At 70.7% G+C, this 18,386-nt stretch overlaps 1 protein-coding gene across 1 annotated transcript; it reads left to right on the top strand.

Annotated features, from left to right (window-relative positions):
• Positions 1 to 1,934: 1,934 nt before the first annotated feature.
• Positions 1,935 to 18,381, top strand: BAG6 (BAG cochaperone 6; the record flags this gene model as incomplete). The annotated part of the gene is given in 13 exon segments (XM_075914669.1): positions 1,935 to 2,332; positions 3,387 to 3,469; positions 3,849 to 3,896; positions 3,899 to 3,977; positions 4,125 to 4,345; positions 4,711 to 4,764; positions 13,892 to 13,966; positions 14,048 to 14,238; positions 14,316 to 14,445; positions 15,165 to 15,362; positions 17,143 to 17,410; positions 17,502 to 17,588; positions 18,317 to 18,381. Coding segments are annotated over 12 exon segments (1,494 nt in total), but the record flags the coding sequence as incomplete, so codon positions are not given.
• Between the last annotated feature and the right edge of the window lie 5 nt (positions 18,382 to 18,386).

Raw genomic sequence — 18,386 nt, 5'->3', positions numbered from 1 at the left:
AAACCACAGACCAGTCAGTTTCACTTCTGTGCCAGGAACGATAATGGAACAAGTAATTAAGGAAATCATCTGTAAACACTTAGAAGATAAGGTGCTAGGGACCAGCCGGCAGGGATTTGTAAAGAATAAATCATGTCAAACCAATCTGACGGCTTTCTTTGATAGGATAACGAGTCTTGTGGAGAAGGGAGAAGCGGTGGGGGTGGCATACCTAGACTTTAAATGCTTAAATTTGACACTTTACGAATGGGCCTTAACAAAGATGCTAAAGGCCGTACCCATTACAAAGATAGCTTCCCCATTTATCACCCCTGATTAGCCATTCATTGACTCAAATAGCTATTCCCTCCTTTCCTCTCCCTCACCCCACCTTCTGTACGAAATCTGATTGGTCAGTTTAATAATGGGTTCACTTTTTTCATTGTAAAATCAGTGCTTCTTGCGGAAATACGATGCTGCTCCCATTTGGGCAAAAGTCCTTTTACGCAAAGCTTTTGTGCACAAGGGCCAGTGTAGACACCTCAGATTTGTTTTCCGCAAAAAAGCCCGGATCACGAAAATGGCAATCGGGGCTTTTTTGTAGAAAAGCGCGTCTAGATTGGCACTGATGCTTTTTCGCAAGAAGTGCTTTTGCAGAAAAGTGTCCTGCCAATCTAGATGCTCTTTTCCGCAAATGCTTTTAATGGAAAACTTTTCCGTTAAAAGCATTTGTGGAAAATCATGCCACTCTAGATGTAGCCTAGGTGTGTGGGTTACACAAAACTGGCTGGATAACCGTTCCCAGAGAGTCGTTATTAATGGTTCACAATCCTGCTGGAAAGGTAGAACAAGTGGGGTTCCGCAGGGTCTGTTTTGGGACCGGCTCTGTTCAATATCTTCATCCACGATTTAGATATCGGCATAGAGAGGATGCTTATTAAATTTGCAGCTGATCCCAAGCTGGGAGGGGTGGCGAGTGCTTTGGAGGACGGGTCAGAATTCAAAATAACCTGGACAAATTGGAGAAATGGTCGGAGGTGAACAGGATGAAGCTGAATAAGGCCAAATGCAAAGTGCTCCACTTAGGAAGGAACAATCCGTGTCACACACACAGAATGGGAAGCGATTGCCTAGGAAGGAGCCCTGCAGAAAGGGATCTAGTGGACCGCAAGCTAAACACGAGTCAACAGCGGGATGCTGTTGAAACAAGCCACCGTGACTCTGGGCTGCACGAAGAGGCGTGTGGTGAGCCAGACGCGAGACATCATCCTTCCGCTCTGCGCTGCTCAGGCCTCAGTCGGACGATTGCGTCCAGTTCTGGGTGCCCCATTGCCGGACAGATGTGGAGAAATGGGGAGGGTCCAGAGAAGAGCAAGAAGAAGGAGGAAAGGTCTGGAGAACATGCGCTAGGCGGGGACTGGACTCGATGAACGTAAGAACGGCCAGGCTGGGTCGGAACAAAGGTGCATCCAGCCCAGTGTCCTGTCTGCCCACAGTGGCCAGTGCCAGGTGCCCCGGAGGGAGTGAAACGAACAGGTTATGATCCAGCAAACTCTCCCCTGCCTTCCATCTCCACCCCACAAACAGAGGCCGGGGGCACCATTCCTCACCCATCCTGGCTAATAACAGTGCCATGAATGTATCTGGCTCTCTTTTAAACCCTGGTCTAGTGCTACCCTCCTCCCGCAAGGAGTTCCACAGGTTGGAACCGCTGGCGGTCCCTTTGGAGGAGTCTAGGATTCCACGCCAGCTTCCAAGATGGCCGCCGCGCTGCCCTCACTTCCGCTGCCGTAAGGGGCTCGCCCGGCAGGAAGATGGCGGCGCAAGGCCTGGTGCGCCTGGCGAGGACCCCTCCGAGTAGCCCCGCGCGGCGCCTGAATAAAAATCTCGGCGCTCGGGGGCGGCGCGGGGCCGGGCGAGGGGCAGGGCGGGCGGGGCCGGGCGAAGGGCGGGGCCGCGCCGCGAGTCAGGCACCGCCGTGGACAGCCCCGCAGGCGGCCGGGCGCGGCGATGGACCCCGGGGCCCGGCGCATGCGCAGTCGGGCGGAGAGGCGAGTCGCGAAGAGGAGGCTCCGGCGCCGGGTCGCGCGCGGCCGCTTCGCTCCCCGCCGGGCACCGGAAGCGTCTCCCCCCTCCCCCCCCCGCGGGCACCGGGCACCGGAAGTGGTCTCGCCACCCCGTCCCGGAGGGACCGGAAGTAGCGCCCCCCTGCCGGGCGGCGGGTGCCCGGAACTGGCCCCGGGAAGTGACGCGCCGCTTGACCGGAAGTGAGCGCGCGAGCGGCCGGGGGCGGGGCTACTTGCGCTCAGAGCCCCTCCCCCTCTCGCGGCCCGGCGCCCCCTGGAGCAGCGCGGTGAGCGGGGGGGGGTTATGGGGGAGGGGCGGGGGGCAATGAGGGGAGGGGGAGGGGCGGGGGTGGGAAGGGGAAGGGGCAATGAGGGGAGGGGGAGGGGCGGGGGTAAGGAGGGGAGGGGGCAATGAGGGGAGGGGGAGGGGTGGGGAGGGGGAGGGGGCAATGAGGGGAGGGGCGGGGGTGGGAAGGGGAGGGGGAGGGGGCAATGAGGGGAGGGGCGGGGGTGGGAAGGGGAGGGGAGGGGGCAATGAGGGGAGGGGGAGGGGCGGGGGTGGGAAGGGGAAGGGGCAATGAGGGGAGGGGGAGGGGCGGGGGTAAGGAGGGGAGGGGGCAATGAGGGGAGGGGGAGGGGTGGGGAGGGGGAGGGGGCAATGAGGGGAGGGGCGGGGGTGGGAAGGGGAGGGGGAGGGGGCAATGAGGGGAGGGGCGGGGGTGGGAAGGGGAGGGGGAGGGGGCAATGAGGGGAGGGGCGGGGGTGGGAAGGGGAGGGGGAGGGGGCAATGAGGGGAGGGGCGGGGGTGGGAAGGGGAGGGGGAGGGGGCAATGAGGGGAGGGGCAGGGGTGGGGAGGGGAGGGGGAGGGGGCAATGAGGGGAGGGGCGGGGGTGGGAAGGGGAGGGGGAGGGGGCAATGAGGGGAGGGGGAGGGGCGGGGGTGGGAAGGGGAGGGGGAGGGGGCAATGAGGGGAGGGGGAGGGGCGGGGGTAAGGAGGGGAGGGGGCAATGAGGGGAGGGGGAGGGGCGGGGGTGGGAAGGGGAAGGGGCAATGAGGGGAGGGGGAGGGGCGGGGGTGGGAAGGGGAAGGGGAGGGGCGGGGGTAAGGAGGGGAGGGGGAGGGGGCAATGAGGGGAGGGGGAGGGGCGGGGGTGGGAAGGGGGGTGGTTATGGGGGAGGGGCAGAGGCATAAGGAGGGGGGCGGGGGAGGGGCAGGGGCGAGAGGGGGGAAGGAGGAGGAGGGTAGAGAGCAAGGGGTAACCCTGGGGAGGCGCTGGGGGGGGGGGGCGTAGCCGGCGTGGGGGGGGGGAACCGGGCGCGTGACCTCCTCTCCCGCGACAGGCGCCATGGCGGAGGCGGAGAGCCTGGAGGTGCTGGTGAAAACGCTGGACTCTCAGACCAGGACTTTCTCCGTGGAGGCGGAGGTGAGGGCCGGGCGGCCGCATCTCCGCCCTCGGCGCAGGGCCCCCGGGAAGCCGGTCCCTGCGCCCGCCCCAGCCTCCTCTGACCCCTGGGGGACGGGGTCCCCCCCTGAAGGGGCTGCCTCTCGGCGCGGCGACCCCGGCGTCTGAGCTGAGGCGAGCGGCCGGTCGCGCCGGCCCGGTGCGGTTACGGTGCTGGCCAGAATGAGCCGCCGATCCCTGTGTCCCGTATCTGCATCTGGGCCACTGTGGGCGGCCAGGACCCCAGGCTGGATGGACCGTTGGCCTGGCCTGGCTGCTCTTCTGTTCATCCCCGTGGGCGGGTCGGCAGGGCCCTGCCGGTGGCTGGGGTAACGCTGGCTCTCTGCCCTGCCCCTGGCAGATGACGGTGAAGGAGTTCAAGGAGCACATCGCGGGCTCGGTGAATATCCCGTGAATATCCCAGCGGAGAAGCAGCGTCTCATCTACCAGGGCCGAGTCCTGCAGGATGACAAGAAGCTGAAAGAATATAGTGAGTGCGGGGGCTGTGGGGTGGGAGTGAAGGGCTGGGGGGCAGGGCTGGGCTGGCAGGGGCTGCGGGGCAGGAGTGTGGGGCAGCTGCTTACGGGGTGGAACCCAGAGGATTTGGTTTCAGGACATTGTGTGTCTGTCTCCCCAGATGTTGGGGGCAAGGTGATCCACCTGGTGGAACGTGCCCCTCCCCAGACGCAGTCGCCCTCGGGGGGTCCCTCGGCCTCCGGCTCGGCCTCGGCCCCACACAATGGCATGGGGGGGCGGGGAGCCGGAGCCACCGTCCACGACCGGAACGCCAACAGCTACGTCATGGTCGGGACCTTCAATTTGCCAGTCAGCATCATGGAGCCTCAGCCGCCTTCCCAAGTGATGCTGCCTGCTGGTGGGGCGCGGTGCGGCAGGGAGTGGGCCCGGCGGCTCAGCCCGGAGGGCTCTCTCCCTGCCTCGGGAAGAGCAGTGGGGGCTAGTGGTTAGAGCGGGGGGCGGCGGGGGAGCCAGGACTCCTGGGGTCCCTCCCGGTGGGTGGGGGGGGCTCCACGGAGCTGTAATGCAGCTGCCAATCTCTTCCCGCCTCCCCCTCGTGCTGAGTGTCTGGCCCCTCCCCCCTTTTTCTATTTTTATTTATTTTTTCTCTCTCTCCTGTCTCCCCCTCCCCTTTCCTTCTCGTTGGTTCCCCCTTTGATTTTTCTCCCCCCTCCCTCCTCCGCTCCTGTCCCACCCCTCCCCCTAAGATGGACGGATCCTCTGTGGATGTTCATATTAATATGGAACAGGCACCTGTGCAGGTACCGGGGGTGGGGGGGGGGACGGTCAGGGCCGCAGGGGGGAGAGGGGGCTGGAGACAGGGCTGGAGAAGGCAGCAATCCGGGGTCGACTTGGCTGGACAGTCTTGGGTCCTCTCCCTAGGATGGGGGCTGAGCTGGCAGGTGGGGATTCCAGGCTGGCCCAGGGGGTGGTCTGGCCGGAGGGGCAGACGGGTGCCAGGCTGAATGGGTCTGGGGCTCTGGAACCAGAGGTCCCCGTTGGATGGGCCCATGGGAGCTAATCTGCAAGCTACTAAGTCCTGTCTGGCTGGGCCTTGGGATGGGGGGGGGCACAGGGTCTGGTCTGGCTGGGCCTTGGGATGGGGGGGGACGGGGTCTGGTCTGGCTGGGCCTTGGGATGGGGGGGACACGGGGTCTGGTCTGGCTGGGCCTTGGGATGGGGGGGGCACGGGGTCTGGTCTGGCTGGGCCTTGGGATGGGGGGGCACGGGGTCTGGTCTGGCTGGGCCTTGGGATGGGGGGGGCACGGGGTCTGGTCTGGCTGAGCCTTGGGATGGGGGGGACACGGGGTCTGGTCTGGCTGAGCCTTGGGATGGGGGGGGGCACGGGGTCTGGTCTGGCTGGGCCTTGGGATGGGGGGGGCACGGGTCTGGTCTGGCTGGGCCTTGGGATGGGGGGGGCACGGGGTCTGGTCTGGCTGGGCCTTGGGATGGGGGGGCACGGGGTCTGGTCTGTCTGGGCCTTGGGATGGGGGGGACACGGGGTCTGGTCTGGCTGGGCCTTGGGATGGGGGGGGCACTGGGTCTGGTCTGGCTGGGCCTTGGGATGGGGGGGACACGGGGTCTGGTCTGGCTGGGTCTTGGGATGGGGGGGGCACGGGGTCTGGTCTGGCTGGGCCTTGGGATGGGGGGGGCACGGGGTCTGGTCTGGCTGAGCCTTGGGATGGGGGGGGCACTGGGTCTGGTCTGGCTGGGCCTTGGGATGGGGGGACACGGGGTCTGGTCTGGCTGAGCCTTGGGATGGGGGACACGGGGTCTGGTCTGGCTGGGCCTTGGGATGGGGGGGACACGGGGTCTGGTCTGGCTGGGCCTTGGGATGGGGGGGGCACGGGGTCTGGTCTGGCTGAGCCTTGGGATGGGGGGACACGGGGTCTGGTCTGGCTGGGCCTTGGGATGGGGGGGACACGGGGTCTGGTCTGGCTGGGCCTTGGGATGGGGGGGACACGGGGTCTGGTCTGGCTGGGCCTTGGGATGGGGGGGGCACGGGGTCTGGTCTGGCTGGGCCTTGGGATGGGGGGACACGGGGTCTGGTCTGGCTGGGCCTTGGGATGGGGGGGACACGGGGTCTGGTCTGGCTGGACCTTGGGATGGGGGGGACACGGGGTCTGGTCTGGCTGGGCCTTGGGATGGGGGGACACGGGGTCTGGTCTGGCTGGGCCTTGGGATGGGGGGGACACGGGGTCTGGTCTGGCTGGGCCTTGGGATGGGGGGGGACACGGGGTCTGGTCTGGCTGAGCCTTGGGATGGGGGGGGACACGGGGTCTGGTCTGGCTGGGCCTTGGGATGGGGGGGACACGGGGTCTGGTCTGGCTGAGCCGTGGGATGGGGGGGGCACGGGGTCTGGTCTGGCTGGGCCTTGGGATGGGGGGGGCACGGGGTCTGGTCTGGCTGGGCCTTGGGATGGGGGGGGCACGGGGTCTGGTCTGGCTGGGCCTTGGGATGGGGGGGGGCACGGGGTCTGGTCTGGCTGGGCCTTGGGATGGGGGGGGGCACGGGGTCTGGTCTGGCTGGGCCTTGGGATGGGGGGGGCACGGGGTCTGGTCTGGCTGGGCAATGGGATGGGGGGGACACGGGGTCTGGTCTGGCTGGGCCTTGGGATGGGGGGGACACGGGGTCTGGTCTGGCTGGGCCTTGGGATGGGGGGGACACGGGGTCTGGTCTGGCTGGGCCTTGGGATGGGGGGGGCACGGGGTCTGGTCTGGCTGGGCCTTGGGATGGGGGGGGCACGGGGTCTGGTCTGGCTGGGCCTTGGGATGGGGGGGGGCACGGGGTCTGGTCTGGCTGGGCCTTGGGATGGGGGGGGCACGGGGTCTGGTCTGGCTGGGTCTTGGGATGGGGGGGGGCACGGGGTCTGGTCTGGCTGGGTCTTGGGATGGGGGGGACACGGGGTCTGGTCTGGCTGGGCCTTGGGATGGGGGGGGCACGGGGTCTGGTCTGGCTGGACCTTGGGATGGGGGGGACACGGGGTCTGGTCTGGCTGGACCTTGGGATGGGGGGGGACACGGGGTCTGGTCTGGCTGGGCCTTGGGATGGGGGGGGACACGGGGTCTGGTCTGGCTGGGCCTTGGGATGGGGGGGGGCACTGGGTCTGGTCTGGCTGGGCCTTGGGATGGGGGGGGACACGGGTTGGTCTGGTCTGGCTGGGCCTTGGGATGGGGGGGGCACGGGGTCTGGTCTGGCTGAGCCTTGGGATGGGGGGGACACGGGGTCTGGTCTGGCTGGGCCTTGGGATGGGGGGGACACGGGGTCTGGTCTGGCTGGGCCTTGGGATGGGGGGGGACACGGGGTCTGGTCTGGCTGGGCCTTGGGATGGGGGGGGCACTGGGTCTGGTCTGGCTGGGCCTTGGGATGGGGGGGGCACGGGGTCTGGTCTGGCTGGGCTTGGGATGGGGGGGGCACGGGGTCTGGTCTGGCTGGGCCTTGGGATGGGGGGGGCACGGGGTCTGGTCTGGCTGAGCCTTGGGATGGGGGGGGCACTGGGTCTGGTCTGGCTGGGCCTTGGGATGGGGGGACACGGGGTCTGGTCTGGCTGGGTCTTGGGATGGGGGGGGCACGGGGTCTGGTCTGGCTGGGTCTTGGGATGGGGGGGGCACTGGGTCTGGTCTGGCTGGGTCTTGGGATGGGGGGGACACGGGGTCTGGTCTGGCTGGGCCTTGGGATGGGGGGGACACGGGGTCTGGTCTGGCTGGGCCTTGGGATGGGGGGGACACGGGGTCTGGTCTGGCTGGGCCTTGGGATGGGGGGGACACGGGGTCTGGTCTGGCTGGGCCTTGGGATGGGGGGGACACGGGGTCTGGTCTGGCTGGGCCTTGGGATGGGGGGGACACGGGGTCTGGTCTGGCTGGGCCTTGGGATGGGGGGGACACGGGGTCTGGTCTGGCTGGGCCTTGGGATGGGGGGGGACACGGGGTCTGGTCTGGCTGGGCCTTGGGATGGGGGGGACACGGGGTCTGGTCTGGCTGGGCCTTGGGATGGGGGGGACACGGGGTCTGGTCTGGCTGGGCCTTGGGATGGGGGGGACACGGGGTCTGGTCTGGCTGGGCCTTGGGATGGGGGGGACACGGGGTCTGGTCTGGCTGGGCCTTGGGATGGGGGGGGACACGGGGTCTGGTCTGGCTGGGCCTTGGGATGGGGGGGACACGGGGTCTGGTCTGGCTGGGCCTTGGGATGGGGGGGGCACGGGGTCTGGTCTGGCTGGGCCTTGGGATGGGGGGGGCACGGGGTCTGGTCTGGCTGGGCCTTGGGATGGGGGGGGCACGGGGTCTGGTCTGGCTGGGCCTTGGGATGGGGGGGACACGGGGTCTGGTCTGGCTGGGCCTTGGGATGGGGGGGGCACGGGGTCTGGTCTGGCTGGGCCTTGGGATGGGGGGGGCACGGGGTCTGGTCTGGCTGGGCCTTGGGATGGGGGGGGCACGGGGTCTGGTCTGGCTGGGCCTTGGGATGGGGGGGGACACGGGGTCTGGTCTGGCTGGGCCTTGGGATGGGGGGGACACGGGGTCTGGTCTGGCTGGGCCTTGGGATGGGGGGGCACGGGGTCTGGTCTGGCTGGGCCTTGGGATGGGGGGGACACGGGGTCTGGTCTGGCTGAGCCTTGGGATGGGGGGGGCACGGGGTCTGGTCTGGCTGAGCCTTGGGATGGGGGGGACACGGGGTCTGGTCTGGCTGAGCCTTGGGATGGGGGGGACACGGGGTCTGGTCTGGCTGGGCCTGGGATGGGGGGGACACGGGGTCTGGTCTGGCTGGGCCTTGGGATGGGGGGGACACGGGGTCTGGTCTGGCTGGGCCTTGGGATGGGGGGGGCACGGGGTCTGGTCTGGCTGGGCCTTGGGATGGGGGGGGCACGGGGTCTGGTCTGGCTGGGCCTTGGGATGGGGGGGGGCACGGGGTCTGGTCTGGCTGGGCCTTGGGATGGGGGGGGGCACGGGGTCTGGTCTGGCTGGGCCTTGGGATGGGGGGGGCACGGGGTCTGGTCTGGCTGGGCCTTGGGATGGGGGGGGGGCACGGGGTCTGGTCTGGCTGGGCCTTGGGATGGGGGGGGGCACGGGGTCTGGTCTGGCTGGGCCTTGGGATGGGGGGGGGCACGGGGTCTGGTCTGGCTGAGCCTTGGGATGGGGGGGGCACGGGGTCTGGTCTGGCTGAGCCTTGGGATGGGGGGCACGGGGTCTGGTCTGGCTGGGCCTTGGGATGGGGGGGCACGGGGTCTGGTCTGGCTGGGCCTTGGGATGGGGGGGCACGGGGTCTGGTCTGGCTGGGCCTTGGGATGGGGGGGACACGGGGTCTGGTCTGGCTGGGCCTTGGGATGGGGGGGACACGGGGTCTGGTCTGGCTGGGCCTTGGGATGGGGGGGACACGGGGTCTGGTTTGGCTGGGCCTTGGGATGGGGGGGGCACGGGGTCTGGTCTGGCTGGGCCTTGGGATGGGGGGGGGCACGGGGTCTGGTCTGGCTGGGCCTTGGGATGGGGGGGGCACGGGGTCTGGTCTGGCTGGCCTTGGGATGGGGGGGACACGGGGTCTGGTCTGGCTGGGCCTTGGGATGGGGGGGGCACGGGGTCTGGTCTGGCTGAGCCTTGGGATGGGGGGGGCACGGGGTCTGGTCTGGCTGAGCCTTGGGATGGGGGGGCACGGGGTCTGGTCTGGCTGAGCCTTGGGATGGGGGGACACGGGGTCTGGTCTGGCTGAGCCTTGGGATGGGGGGACACGGGGTCTGGTCTGGCTGAGCCTTGGGATGGGGGGGCACGGGGTCTGGTCTGGCTGAGCCTTGGGATGGGGGGGACACGGGGTCTGGTCTGGCTGGGCCTTGGGATGGGGGGGACACGGGGTCTGGTCTGGCTGGGCCTTGGGATGGGGGGGACACGGGGTCTGGTCTGGCTGGGCCTTGGGATGGGGGGGGCACGGGGTCTGGTCTGGCTGGGCCTTGGGATGGGGGGGGCACGGGGTCTGGTCTGGCTGGGCCTTGGGATGGGGGGGGGCACGGGGTCTGGTCTGGCTGGGCCTTGGGATGGGGGGGGGCACGGGGTCTGGTCTGGCTGGGCCTTGGGATGGGGGGGGGCACGGGGTCTGGTCTGGCTGGGCCTTGGGATGGGGGGGGGGGCACGGGGTCTGGTCTGGCTGGGCCTTGGGATGGGGGGGGCACGGGGTCTGGTCTGGCTGAGCCTTGGGATGGGGGGGGGCACGGGTCTGGTCTGGCTGAGCCTTGGGATGGGGGGGGGCACGGGGTCTGGTCTGGCTGAGCCTTGGGATGGGGGGGCACGGGGTCTGGTCTGGCTGGGCCTTGGGATGGGGGGGACACGGGGTCTGGTCTGGCTGGGCCTTGGGATGGGGGGGACACGGGGTCTGGTCTGGCTGGGCCTTGGGATGGGGGGGGCACGGGGTCTGGTCTGGCTGGGCCTTGGGATGGGGGGGGCACGGGGTCTGGTCTGGCTGGGCCTTGGGATGGGGGGGGCACGGGGTCTGGTCTGGCTGGGCCTTGGATGGGGGGGGCACGGGGTCTGGTCTGGCTGGGCCTTGGGATGGGGGGGGCACGGGGTCTGGTCTGGCTGGGCCTTGGGATGGGGGGGACACGGGGTCTGGTCTGGCTGGGCCTTGGGATGGGGGGGGGCACGGGGTCTGGTTTGGCTGGGCCTTGGGATGGGGGGGGCACGGGGTCTGGTTTGGCTGGGCCTTGGGATGGGGGGGGCACGGGGTCTGGTCTGGCTGGACCTTGGGATGGGGGCACTGGGTCTGGTCTGGCTGGGCCTTGGGATGGGGGGGACACGGGGTCTGGTCTGGCTGGGCCTTGGGATGGGGGGGGCACGGGGTCTGGTCTGGCTGGGCCTTGGGGGTAGGGGGGTCGCTGGGTCTGGTCTGGCTGGGCCTTGGGATGGGGGGGGGCACGGGGTCTGGTCTGGCTGGGCCTTGGGATGGGGGGGGGCACGGGGTCTGGTCTGGCTGAGCCTTGGGATGGGGGGGGCACGGGGTCTGGTCTGGCTGAGCCTTGGGATGGGGGGGCACGGGGTCTGGTCTGGCTGGGCCTTGGGATGGGGGGGCACGGGGTCTGGTCTGGCTGGGCCTTGGGATGGGGGGGACACGGGGTCTGGTCTGGCTGGGCCTTGGGATGGGGGGGGCACGGGGTCTGGTCTGGCTGGGCCTTGGATGGGGGGGACACGGTGTCTGGTTTGGCTGGGCCTTGGGATGGGGGGGGCACGGGGTCTGGTTTGGCTGGGCCTTGGGATGGGGGGGGCACGGGGTCTGGTCTGGCTGGGCCTTGGGATGGGGGGGGCACGGGGTCTGGTCTGGCTGGGCCTTGGGATGGGGGGGGACACGGGGTCTGGTCTGGCTGGGCCTTGGGATGGGGGGGGCACGGGGTCTGGTCTGGCTGAGCCTTGGGATGGGGGGACACGGGGTCTGGTCTGGCTGAGCCTTGGGATGGGGGGGGCACGGGGTCTGGTCTGGCTGAGCCTTGGGATGGGGGGACACGGGGTCTGGTCTGGCTGAGCCTTGGGATGGGGGGGCACGGGGTCTGGTCTGGCTGAGCCTTGGGATGGGGGGGACACGGGGTCTGGTCTGGCTGAGCCTTGGGATGGGGGGGACACGGGGTCTGGTCTGGCTGGGCCTTGGGATGGGGGGGACACGGGGTCTGGTCTGGCTGGGCCTTGGGATGGGGGGGACACGGGGTCTGGTCTGGCTGGGCCTTGGGATGGGGGGGGCACGGGGTCTGGTCTGGCTGGGCCTTGGGATGGGGGGGGCACGGGGTCTGGTCTGGCTGGGCCTTGGGATGGGGGGGACACGGGGTCTGGTCTGGCTGGGCCTTGGGATGGGGGGGGGCACGGGGTCTGGTCTGGCTGGGCCTTGGGATGGGGGGGGGCACGGGGTCTGGTCTGGCTGGGCCTTGGGATGGGGGGGGGCACGGGGTCTGGTCTGGCTGGGCCTTGGGATGGGGGGGGGCACGGGGTCTGGTCTGGCTGGGCCTTGGGATGGGGGGGGCACGGGGTCTGGTCTGGCTGAGCCTTGGGATGGGGGGGGGCACGGGGTCTGGTCTGGCTGAGCCTTGGGATGGGGGGGGCACGGGGTCTGGTCTGGCTGAGCCTTGGGATGGGGGGGGCACGGGGTCTGGTCTGGCTGGGCCTTGGGATGGGGGGGGCACGGGGTCTGGTCTGGCTGGGCCTTGGGATGGGGGGGACACGGGGTCTGGTCTGGCTGGGCCTTGGGATGGGGGGGGCACGGGGTCTGGTCTGGCTGGGCCTTGGGATGGGGGGGGCACGGGGTCTGGTCTGGCTGGGCCTTGGGATGGGGGGGCACGGGGTCTGGTCTGGCTGGGCCTTGGGATGGGGGGGACACGGGGTCTGGTCTGGCTGGGCCTTGGGATGGGGGGGGCACGGGGTCTGGTTTGGCTGGGCCTTGGGATGCGGGGGGGCACGGGGTCTGGTCTGGCTGGACCTTGGGATGGGGGCACTGGGTCTGGTCTGGCTGGGCTTGGGATGGGGGGGACACGGGGTCTGGTCTGGCTGGGCCTTGGGATGGGGGGGCACGGGGTCTGGTCTGGCTGGGCCTTGGGGGTAGGGGGGTCGCTGGGTCTGGTCTGGCTGGGCCTTGGGGGTAGGGGGGTCGCTGGGTCTGGTCTGGCTGGGCCTTGGGATGGGGGGGCACGGGGTCTGGTCTGGCTGGGCCTTGGGGTAGGGGGGTCGCTGGGTCTGGTTTGGCTGGGCCTTGGGATGGGGGGGACACGGGGTCTGGTCTGCTGGGCCTTGGGATGGGGGGGGCACGGGGTCTGGTTTGGCTGGGCCTTGGGATGGGGGGGGCACGGGGTCTGGTCTGGCTGGACCTTGGGATGGGGGCACTGGGTCTGGTCTGGCTGGGCCTTGGGATGGGGGGGACACGGGGTCTGGTCTGGCTGGGCCTTGGGATGGGGGGGCACGGGGTCTGGTCTGGCTGGGCCTTGGGGTAGGGGGGTCGCTGGGTCTGGTCTGGCTGGGCCTTGGGGGTAGGGGGGTCGCTGGGTCTGGTCTGGCTGGGCCTTGGGATGGGGGGGCACGGGGTCTGGTCTGGCTGGGCCTTGGGGGTAGGGGGGTCGCTGGGTCTGGTTTGGCTGGGCCTTGGGATGGGGGGGCACGGGGTCTGGTCTGGCTGGGCCTTGGGGGTAGGGGGGTCGCTGGGTCTGGTCTGGCTGAGCCATGGGACGGGGGGGGGCACAGGGTCTGGTCTGGCTGGGCCTTGGGACAGGGGGGTCGCTGGGTCTGGTCTGGCTGGGCCTTGGGACAGGGGGGGCACAGGGTCTGGTCTGGCTGGGCCTTGGGACAGGGGGGTCGCTGGGTCTGGTCTGGCTGGGCCTTGGGGGTAGGGGGGTCGCTGGGTCTGGTCTGGCTGAGCCATGGGGTGGGGGCACGGGGTCTGGTCTGGCTGGGCCTTGGGGGTAGGGGGGTCGCTGGGTCTGGTCTGGCTGAGCCATGGGGTGGGGGCACTGGGTCCGGTCTGGCTGGGCCTTGGGGGTAGGGGTGTCGCTGGGTCTGGTCTGGCTGGACCTTGGGGGTAGGGGGGTCGCTGGGTCCGGTCTGGCTGGGCCTTGGGGGTAGGGGTGTCGCTGGGTCTGGTCTGGCTGGGCCTTGGGGGTAGGGGGGTCGCTGGGTCCGGTCTGGCTGGGCCTTGTCATAGGCGGGAAATGCTGGGTCCAGTGTTGCTGGGCCTTGGGGTGGGTGGGGCTCTGGGTCCAGGCTTGACTTGGCCTTGAGGGGGGGACTGGGGGTTCCAGTCTGCATGGGCCTCGGGGGGCTCTGGACCCAGGTCTGGCGGGACCCGTGGTCCTGGTCTGGGTGTGGGAGGCGGGGGCCCCGGCTGCGGGGGTTACTACCTGCTCCTGTGCCTGGTGCTGACCCAGCCCCTGCCCTGTCGTTGCAGAGTGAACCCCGCGTCCGGCTGGTGATGGCGCAGCACATGCTCCGGGACATGCAGGGCATCCTGGGCCGGCTGGAGGTGAGCGCTGTGGCTGCTGCGGAGGGTTGGGGGGGAGGTTCAGGGAGCCCCAGCCCTGAGCCCCCATGTGTGTCTCCCTAGGGTCGTGCCAGCGGGCAGCCCCAGCCCGCCCCAGAGAACGCTCCTCCGGCCCCTGATGAGCCACTGCCCTCCACCAGCCCCGGCCAGCGGGAGCCGATGGAGGCAGCTGATTCGGAGCCCACGGCTGCCCCCGGCGAGGAAACCCCCCAGCCCGGGCCGGAGCCAGCCCCTGCCGCCGAAGGGGCCCCCAAGTAAGCACAGGGCTGAGTGGGCGGGGTGGGCTGGGGGCCCCGGCGCCCACTGAGCCGTCTCTCCGGTCTCCCCGCAGCCACCCGGCGCCGGGCGAGTACGTGGACGTGCTGCTGGAACTGCGCCGGGTGGAGGAGCAGCTGCAGCCCTTCCTGCAGCGATACCAGGACATCCTGGCCACGGCCAGCGCCGCTGACTACAACAACAACGTACGGGCTAGTGACACCCCCCCCCGCTGTGAGAATGGGATGGCCCACATCCCCCCTCCCCCTGAGAATGGGACATTCTGAACATCTCTCCCCACCCCTCTTGCCTTGGCAGATTGGGATGGTCCCATTCTCCCCGCCCCTCAGAATGGAATGTTCTTGATTTCCCCCCTCCCCCGCCCCATCCTGTGAGATTAGGATGGTCCAATCAAACCCCCTCCCAAAAAAGAATGACATATTCTGAATGTCTCCCAACCTTGTGAGATTGGGATGGTCTAATTTCACCCCCTGCCCCAAGAATGGGATGTTCTGAACATTCCCCCCCCCCCCTTCCCTTCAGTGAGAATGGGATAGTCCAAATTTTGCTCCCCTTCCCTGCTGGCAAAGATGGCACAGTCCAATTGCCCCTGCCCATAGGTCTGTTTTAATAGGTTCCCGCTCCTGCTGCGGAGTATTGGATTGGCTGGAACTGGAGCAGTTCATTTTTGGAAGTAGGGGGTGTGAGTCCCTGGGTCATACCATGAAAGGAGGCAGGGCTTGTTTTGGCTCAGAGATGGGTGATACCATGAGCAAGGTGGTAAGGGGGGTGGAGTTGGATGGAACTGCAGGTGGGAGGGGGAAAGGAGAGTCGGGCCATACCACTGATGGGGGGGGAAGAGCCAGGCTGTACCACGGACAGAGGGGGCACGGTGGGAGCTGACCCTGCCCCCCTGTGCTGGCAGACGGAGGGGCGCGAGGAGGACCAACGCATCATCAACCTGGTGGGGGAGTCCCTGCGTCTGCTGGGCAACACCTTCGTGGCCCTGTCCGACCTGCGCTGCAACCTGTCCAGCAACGCCCCCCGCCACCTCCACGTGGTCCGGCCCATGTCCCACTATGCTGCCCCCATGGTCCTGCAGCAGGCCGCCATTCCCATACAGGTGAGCGCGGGGAGGGGGGGAGGGCCCAGGTGTCCGGATGATGGGGAGGACCCGGGCGTCAGGAGGGATACTCCGGGGGGGGGGGGGACCTGGGCGTCGGGAGGACGTGCTGGGGGGGGAGGACCCGGGCGTCAGGAGGGATACTCTGGGGGGGGAAGGACCCGGGCGGGAGGAGGACGTGCTGGGGGGGGGAGGACCCGGGCGGGAGGAGGACGTGCCGGGGGGGGGAGGACCCGGGTGTCGGGAGGACGTGCCGGGGGGGGGAGGACCCGGGCGTCGGGAGGACGTGCCGGGGGGGGAGGACCCGGGCGTCGGGAGGACGTGCCGGGGGGGGGAGGACCCGGGCGTCGGGAGGGACGTGCCGGGGGGGGAGGACCCGGGCGTCGGGAGGACGTGCCGGGGGGGGGAGGACCCGGGCGTCGGGAGGACGTGCCGGGGGGGGGAGGACCCGGGCGTCGGGAGGACGTGCCGGGGGGGGGGAGGACCCGGGCGTCGGGAGGACGTGCGGGGGGGGAGGACCCGGGCGTCGGGAGGACGTGCCGGGGGGGGGAGGACCCGGGCGTCGGGAGGACGTGCCGGGGGGGGGAGGACCCGGGCGTCGGGAGGACGTGCCGGGGGGGGGGGGGAGGACCCGGGCGTCGGTGAGGACGTGCCGGGGGGGGGAGGACCCGGGCGTCGGGAGGACGTGCCGGGGGGGGGGGGGAGGGGGACGCCGGGGGTGGTCGGGGTGAGGACGTGCCGGGGGGGGGGGGAGGACCCGGGCGTCGGGAGGACGTGCCGGGGGGGGGGAGGACCCGGGCGTCGGGAGGACGTGCCGGGGGGGGGGGAGGACCCGGGCGTCGGGAGGACGTGCCGGGGGGGGGGGAGGACCCGGGCGTCGGGAGGACGTGCCGGGGGGGGGGGAGGACCCGGGCGTCGGGAGGACGTGCCGGGGGGGGAGGACCCGGGCGTTGGGAGGACGTGCCGGGGGGGGAGGGACCCGGGCGTCGGGGAGGACGTGCCGGGGGGGGGGGGGAGGACCCGGGCGTCGGGAGGACGTGCCGGGGGGGGGGGGGCAGGACCCGGGCGTCGGGAGGACGTGCCGGGGGGGGGGAGGACCCGGGCGTCGGGAGGACGTGCCGGGGGGGGGGGGAGGACCCGGGCGTCGGGAGGACGTGCCGGGGGGGGGGGGCAGGACCCGGGTGTCGGGAGGACGTGCCGGGGGGGGGGGAGGACCCGGGCGTCGGGAGGACGTGCCGGGGGGGGGAGGACCCGGGCGTCGGGAGGACGTGCCGGGGGGGGGGGGAGGACCCGGGTGTCGGGAGGACGTGCCGGGGGGGGGGAGGACCCGGGCGTCGGGAGGACGTGCCGGGGGGGGGAGGACCCGGGCGTCGGGAGGACGTGCCGGGGGGGGGGGAGGACCCGGGCGTCGGGAGGACGTGCGGCGGGGGGGGGGGGGGAGGACCCGGGCGTCGGGGAGGACGTGCCGGGGGGGGAGGACCCGGGCGTCGGGAGGACGTGCCGGGGGGGGGAGGACCCGGGCGTCGGGAGGACGTGCCGGGGGGGGGGAGGACCCGGGCGTCGGGAGGACGTGCCGGGGGGGGGGAGGACCCGGGCGTCGGGAGGACGTGCCGGGGGGGGGGGAGGACCCGGGCGTCGGGAGGACGTGCCGGGGGGGGGGGGAGGACCCGGGCGTCGGGAGGACGTGCCGGGGGGGGGGGAGGACCCGGGCGTCGGGAGGGATACTCCGGGAGGGGCCCCCACGGTGGTGACGGGCCCCTCCCTTCTCGCCTGTCGGCAGATCAACGTCGGCACCACGGTGACCATGACGGGGAACGGCGCCCGCTCTGCCCAGCCCAGCGCCGAGGGCCCTGCCCCCGGCCAGGCCTCGCCCCCGGCGCCGGCAGGAGCCCCCAGCCCCGGGGAGGCCGGCCGGAGCCCAGAGGGCCAGTCGTCCCCCGGGGCAGCCCCCACGCAGCCCCCGAGTGCCCCGGCCAGCCACCCCCGGGTCATCCGCATCTCCCACCAGACGGTGGAGCCCGTGGTCATGATGCACATGAACATCCAGGGTGAGTGGGGGGCGGGAGTGGGGGGGGGGGGGGGGCGTGGGCCACCCCGCCCCGGGCAAGAGCCCTGTTAACCGTCTGTTTCTCATGTTAGACTCCGGCTCCCAGGCGCCAGGAGGTGGCTCTGGGGGCCCCGTTCCCACCGGCACTGCTGGGCCAGCCGGGCATGGCCCGGGCATGGGTAAGATGAGCCCAGCATCGTGGCCTAGGGCTGTGGGCGGGGAGTGAGGGGGGCTGGCGGGGCTGTGGGGACAGGGGCTGGGGGGTGGGAGTGAGGGGCTGGCGGGGCTGGTGGGACAGGGGTATGGGGGGTGGGAGTGAGGGGGGCCGGCGGGGCTGGGGGGGGTGGGAGTGAGGGGTACTGGGGGGGCAGGGGCTGGGGGCAGGAGTGAGGGAGGCCGGGGGGCGGGAGCTGCGGGGGTGGGAGTGAGTGGGGCTGGCAGGGCAGGTGCTGTGGGGTGGGAGTGAGGGGGGCCAGGAGGCGGGGGCGGGAGTGAGGGGGGCTGGCAGGGCTGGGAGGGCGGGGGCGGGAGTGAGGGGGGCCGGCAGGGCTGGGGGGCAGGGGCTGTGGGGTGGGAGTGAGGGGGGCCAGGAGGGCGGGGGGCGGGAGTGAGGGGGGGCTGGCAGGGCCGGGAGGGCGGGGGCGGGAGTGAGGGGGGCCGGGGGGGGCAGGGGCTGGGGGGGTGGGAGTGAGGGGGACAGGGGGGTGGGAGTGAGGGGGGGGCGGGGGCGGGAGTGAGGGGGGCCAGCAGGGCTGGGGGGCAGGGGCTGCGGGGTGGGAGTGAGGGGGCCAGGGGGGTGGGAGTGAGGGGGGCCAGGGGGGCGGGAGTGAGGGGGGCCGGGGGGCGGGCGCAGGGGCGCTGACAGGGCCGGGGGGGGCGGTTAACCCGTCCATGCCCTGCCCCTTAGGCGGCGCTGCCCACGTGCCCCTGCCCAGCCTGCCCCCCGAGTTCATGCAGGCCGTCGCGCACCAGATCAC

This window comes from Pelodiscus sinensis, unplaced genomic scaffold (assembly GCF_049634645.1).
Source record: "Pelodiscus sinensis isolate JC-2024 unplaced genomic scaffold, ASM4963464v1 ctg142, whole genome shotgun sequence".
Taxonomy (NCBI): Eukaryota; Metazoa; Chordata; order Testudines; family Trionychidae; genus Pelodiscus; species Pelodiscus sinensis.
Note: the sequence above shows the minus strand (reverse complement) of the source record. Positions and strands in the feature narration are given on the sequence as shown.